The 6509-nt window shown below is 37.6% G+C and overlaps 1 protein-coding gene across 8 annotated transcripts in view; it reads left to right on the forward strand.

Annotated features, from left to right (window-relative positions):
- Positions 1 to 6509, forward strand: part of Immp2l (inner mitochondrial membrane peptidase subunit 2) — an 884186-nt gene that overhangs the window by 167793 nt on the left and 709884 nt on the right. The window contains exon 5 of one of the 8 annotated variants that reach the window (XM_031357242.1): positions 5323 to 6499. The exons of the other annotated variants lie outside the window; for them this stretch is intronic. Coding sequence (XP_031213102.1) covers positions 5323 to 5347 — 25 coding nt within the window. The 3' untranslated portion in view covers positions 5348 to 6499. Of the gene's footprint in view, positions 1 to 5322; positions 6500 to 6509 lie in introns of those variants that run through there. 8 annotated transcript variants of the gene reach the window in all.

The following is a 6509-nucleotide window of genomic DNA, read 5'->3' on the forward strand; positions in this document are numbered from 1 at the left end:
TTTTAAAGGGGAAACTGGGAAGGGAGAAATTTACATGTAAATAAAGAAAATATCTAATAAAAAAAAAAGAATCAGAGGGAAAATTAAGGCATAAGATGTATAATTCCTAATACCCTTCAAAGAGTCTGACTGTTGCTTCATGTGGGTTAGTAATGGCAGAAGGAATCGTAGAAGCAGGATTGCTTGTGGAAGTAGGATTGCAGAAGTAGGACTAGATTGTGGCTTCCAAACAACTTGCTAAGTTCTATGTAACCCCTGGGAATTGACCTGGAACACACATCTGGCTATGAAGCCTGTTTTGTAAATGAGTGTTAGTCTTCATATTTCGATGCCGTCACAAAGGTTTAATATATCATCTTTTCTCTGTGGCAGCTCCTCTGCTTCTGAACACAACTATTTGCTTCCCTTCTAGCCAGAACCAGACACAGTTCTTTTCTAGCACGTATCACATTATATTGAGTCAGTTTTCATGGCTGTAAGTGCTTAAGACCAGCGACCAATTCATATTATTCTTTGCTGTCTAAGACTTCAGCATAATGACTTTTGTGGTAGATGGAATTCACTGTGAATTTGAATGGCTTTGAGGGTGTAGTCACTAATAGTATATTCAAACTTGGGTCTAGGAGATAAAACTTCTACAAAGGGAGCAAAATCCCAGAGCCTTTCAAATATGGTTAGGGCTTGATAAATGGTAATATTAAATAATCACCATTCTTGGAGATGTACTTATGATGTGAGTCTACTTGGTGTAAGTGGCTTTTTGAGAACAGCTCCACTTTTAAATTTTTAATGAATTACTAGTGACACTTTCCTGTAGATGTCCTGGTTTCCATACTGAAGTTCCTTCTGACCTTATGCTGTGACCACCCACTGGTTTTTCATTCTCACTAGTCAATGGCTAATGCTAATTTAACATCCTCTGACTGACTTGATGCTAGTAATTTTAGATCTTGTCAGACAGTTGAAACCCGCGTACTCTTATGAATGTATTTCTCAGAAAGTACAGTTGAAATCCCAGTACTCTTATGAATGTATTTTTAGAGAGTACACTAGTCAATTTTTTTGCACATGTAGCAAAACATGTCTATTAAATAACCAACAAATTTTTAGAAGGAATTATTTACTCATTTTTACTTGAGACTTTACATAAAGCTAGTATTTTATGCATTTAAAAACATGAGGGAAACACATTTCAGAAGAACTTTGGGGTATTACAAAGCATTAAAGCCTTTAGCAGATGTATTGCTTTGCCAGTGGATCTTATAAATGAAATGATACTTGATGTGCAATATTTCAAACCAATTTATTTCTCATAGCTCATCCTTGTGAGATGTGCTGTATCATTCTAGTAGGGTAGCAGTCTGAAAGGCTTTATTTCTGTTTATTTGCCATATTAGAATTTGTATTTGTATGTAAACTAGGATACCTAAAGATATCTCTAGATATCTTAAAGAGTACTCTATCCAGTGGTCAGGCATGTAGTGACAATTTGAAAAAGGTCTATATTATTGGTTTAATCATTCAATTATTGGACTAATGATATCTTCTATAAAAAATAACATCTTATGAATTAAAAAACACTTTGCTGCTCAAATTATCTCATCTTCTGTTAAGGAGAGATACAGGAAAGGAGGGAGAAAGGTAGGAGGGAAGAGGAGAAAGAAAAGAGGAAGAGAAGAGAGTGATATATAGAGAGAGACAGAGAGAGGAGGAGATAAGAACACACTAGAGTAAATTTATACTTCAGATTTTTAAGCTAGATTATGTGAAGGCTAGACAGGACAAGATTTTAGATCTTTAAAACACATCAGTTATTATCTTTTCAAATATACCAAACAAATGATAAAGAGTGGAAGTCACTGCAACTATATAATCTTATTGTCTTGTGTCATTTTATGTTTTTAAAAGACAGGTCTCTCTCTGCTTTGCCTTGACCTATCTGGAAGTTGTTATGTAGACCAGGCTAGCCTTGATTCCACAGAGATCCATTTGCTGCTACCTTCTGAGTGCTGGGTTAAAGATGTATACCATCACGCCCAGGCCACTCTGTATATTTCACTCTACACACTTCTTATTATATCCATTTCCAGCAAAGCAATAGTCGGTTTAGAAGTAGGAGAGGGATTCCTTCATTTATGTGGGATGAAGAAAGTTCTTAAGATTGGACAGATACTACAGAGCTGTGCTTAGTACAAGTGAGAACCAGCTAGCAGGGAGGACTGGTTAAGCTGAGCATGCATGAATACACACACACACACACACACTCTCTCTCTCTCTCTCACACACACACACACACACACACACACACACACACACACACAAATAGCTCCAGGCTGATCCTGAGTTTGCTATGTGTGGATACTCCCTGATACACCATGTCCTAAGGAATTGTGTCTGCTGTGCTGGGCTTAGATCACATGCTAATCTAACAGCTACCAGAGTGAGCTAGCTCAGGGCTTTCTAGAGGTTCTAAGCAGCCTTCACACAGCCTTATTTCCATAATTGGAAAACACTGGTTCATACTTCCACCTAGATGATATAATGAGAAAAATAATGAGAGTGGAACTATTGTGCAAGATGAGCTAGACAGTGAGGTGCTGTGGTTATTTCTCTTTTTAGTCCATCCTGCAATGATCTTATGCCAGATAAATATATTTTTATATGCAAAGGACCAGCTAATTTACACAATTGTCCTGGTTAGTTTTTTATTGTCACTTGACATAACCTAGAGTTACCTGTAAAGAGGAAACCTCAGCTGAAGAATTGCTTAGATTAGATTGGCTTGTGAGCATGTCTGTGGGGCATTGCCCTGATTATTAACTGATATGGGAAGGCCATGTCTACTGTAGATAGTACCATCTCTCAGCCAGTGGTCCTGGGCTGTATTAAAAAATAGCCATGGCTGATCTATGCAGCAAGCCAGAGACTGACCAGTGAAGATTGTTTGCCTATGGTTGATGAACTCTGTGACCTGGAAGCATAACCTCAAATAAGCCCTTTCCTTCCTTTTGTTGCTTTGGTCAGAGTGGTTGATCACAGCAACAGGCTGGAACTAGAGCAGTAGCCTTCCCTGGGTCTTTAAAGTATGCAATATTTGTATGCTTGTAGATAGAAAACATTTTAACTTTTTCTTTTTATTCCCCTGTCTCTGGTTGCATTTTAATTTCTCAGCAGTACTTCATTCTTCATGAATGGTTAAAATGATAAAGGAACAAGACAACAGGTGACTTTTTTTTAGGATAGCTTTTTTTTCCCCTTTGATTTTTATACCAAATGGCAACCATAGCTCTAATTTGTTGCTCATCTGATGACCTAAGGGACTGGATTTAAAGCAGTACCTGGTTTTAAACTTTATTTTCAGTTCAAGAAGCCTTTATGGTCAGATCTTAGATTGAGAGAGGTGTCTTAGGGTTTCCATTGCTGTGAAGAGACACCATGACCAAGGCAACTCTTATAAATGCAAACATTTAATTGGGGCTGGCTTAGAGTCCCAGAGGTTTAGTCTACTATCACCATGGCAGGAAGCATGGCAGCGTGCAGGAAGACATGGTGCTGGAGAAGGAGCTGAGAGTCCTACATCTCGATGTGAAGGCAACCAGAGGGGACTGTTTTGCAGGCAGCTAGGAGGAGGCTCTGATTCTACACTGGATGGAGCCTGAGCATAGGAGACCTCAAAGCCTACCTACACAGTGATGCACTTCCTCCAACAAGGTTACACCTACTCCAACAAGGCCACATCTCCTCATAGTGCCATTCCTATGTCTAAGCATTTAAACACATGAATCTTTGGGGCCCAAACATATTCGGACCTTCATAAGTTAGGTAAAAAAGCTTAACAAAATATGTTGTTGGTTTTTTTTTTTTTTTTTTTTTTTTTTTTTTTTATGTAACCCTTCTGACATAAGAGTTAAAAAAAAAAACCTCAAGACTATTAGAATGTTTACTGGTACTTAGTGAGTATAATTAATTGTATTAACTCTTGTTAACCATGTGCTTTTGAATTTGAAAAAGAAAACTCTTCTGTTGAGGAGGAAAATTATTATGAAATTGATGAAGAAAGATGACAAAGTGCTGAATAGCCTGCTCTTAAACTACATTATGCATTTATTTTAGCAGAATCAAAGTGAACTGGCAATTATCACTCCAGAAATTCTAGGCTCTGCTCCATTGTGCTTGCATTTGAGAGCTTTTCAAATTGCTATACTTTTAACACAGTTATGATAGCAATTTACACAGAATTGATTTTTCCTTTATTCTCTTTCCTACTGTAGTTTTTTATTTACACTTGCTACAATATGCTCAGTATATATGTTGTCACAATGCAGACTCAAAGGGAAATCATCATGAGTCTGAGAACATTGTCAGTGACTCACATTATCTGGGTGTGTCTCCCCATGTGGTCCTCTGCTTCGCTCACAGGGGAGAGACTGTGTTTATCACCATCTAATTCTTTTCAACTTTGTATTTTGAGATAAATTCAGCTTTAGAGTTGTAAGGATGGCATTCAGAATACCTATAAACTCTGAAAACTAGGGAAACTAGGACCTCTTTCTTCCCCCTCTCTATATTTGTGTATATTTTATATATACTAAATATATATTTGCATATATAAACTGAGAAAATGATGAATAAACAGAGTGGATCTATGTAGAGAATTTATGCATACACAGGTATTCTTTTCTCAGAATCTTTTGAGAATTACAGATAATATTGCTTTCATATCACTCTAAACATTCAGTTGTGATTTCCTAAGTGTAAAGAATATTTTTACATAACTGCAGTACAGTTTCCAACATCAGTGAATTCCATGGTGATAAAATGTTATGTAACTTAGCATCCGTGCTTGAATTTGTCAGTGTACTCAATGTGTACTTCATAATATTTGGGTTTTTTTGTAGTGTAAGCTTTCCTAATGCTGCAACCTGTCTATACAGTTCCTAATTTCGTGGTGATCCCCTAACCCTAAAATTATTTTTGTTGTTACTTTATAACTGCAATCTTGCTACTGTTATGAATCGTAATATAAATAGTTTTTGGAGCTAGAGTATTGCCACAGGGGTCATGACCCTTGGGATGAGCACCACTGATGTGTGGCATTATTCTGTTTTATTTGATCATCCTGTTTCTCTCTTAGCCTTTAATCTGTAACAATTCTTAATCCTTCTTTGTCACCTTTTGCAATATCAGTATACCTGAAAAATACAGTTCTTGTTCTCTCTCTTTCCCTCTTCCTCCCTCCCTTCTTCCTCCTCTTTAAATTCTCCCCTATCATTACTGCACAGTCTTGAGGAGAGTTTTAGAGATCATGTGTTTTGCCCTTAGGACAAGGGATAATGCATTTATGTGAGGCCGACTGCACAGAGCACCGTCAGCACCTCTGCTACACTAACCAGGTAGCCTCAACATCCCACTCTCGTGAGTATGTTGTTCTTACTTGAAATTGTTTATCGACACCCTTTCCTAGTGGCTTATAATTTTGAATGCTTGTGACAAGTATTACTTCTTGAAAATTTCCTTTTTTTACTGGAATAATAAATCTAAGTTAGTACACGCTGCTTCTGTTCTTCTCTGCTCAGTGAGAGAGAATCAACCATTTTTGTGAAGTCCTGTTTTTTTTTTTTATTACATATTTGTTTGTTTTAAAAGGAATGGCTTTAAAAGCTATATTTGAGCTCTTACTATTCTGTCCCTAATTTTTTTTTCATCTTTTAACAAGTTTCTTTCTTTCTTTCTTTTTTTAAGTTTTGTCTGTTTCTAAATTTTACATTTACACAATAATGGTTTCATTATAACACATCAGTATGTTCCAGTCATGTTCATTTCCCCACTTTCTCTGTCTTTTTCTTCTGCTTCCTCCTAACCACTCTTCACCAATTGTTCATATTCAACTTTCATGTTCTTTTGTGTGTAACCCACTGACTTTCCATTGGGATTGTTTACAGAAGTGGGTGGAATTTGATTACTGGAGCATGTGTCTGTTGCCAATAGCTATATTATTGAACAAAATGTCTTATCCCCGTCCCTATCACCCTTTATTTGCTTTTAAATTTTCTGGGAGGCATGGGGGCCACAAGAATCCCTCCTCCTTCCATGGCACCTTGTTGACAGGCTCAATCTTGTAGATATCTTTGGTAAGTGAATGACAACGGCTGTGAGTTCAAGAGTCAGCGCTCATGTATCCCAACTGAGAGTCAGTATTCCATACCACAAGTGCCCCCGACGTCTCCCATTCCCTAGCTCTTACATTCTTTCTGCCTCTTTTTCCACATTCCTGGAGTAGCTGATACAGACGACTCTCCCTTCTATCTCAGTGACGGTGATGCCTACATAACCTAAGATGCTGCAGTTTTCTCTGCCTTGCTTGCAGCCTTTTGTTCAACAATCACAGCCATTGTGTGAATGGCAGGCTTGGCAATTTGTGGTAGCAAAGGCAGCAACTGCTCTAGTATAGCATGAGATGTACAGTTCTCAAGGAAGGGGGAGCAATGTGTGTCACATGTGCATTGTTG

The sequence above is a fragment of the Mastomys coucha genome, unplaced genomic scaffold (genome assembly GCF_008632895.1).
Source record: "Mastomys coucha isolate ucsf_1 unplaced genomic scaffold, UCSF_Mcou_1 pScaffold6, whole genome shotgun sequence".
In the NCBI taxonomy this organism is placed as follows: Eukaryota; Metazoa; Chordata; class Mammalia; order Rodentia; family Muridae; genus Mastomys; species Mastomys coucha.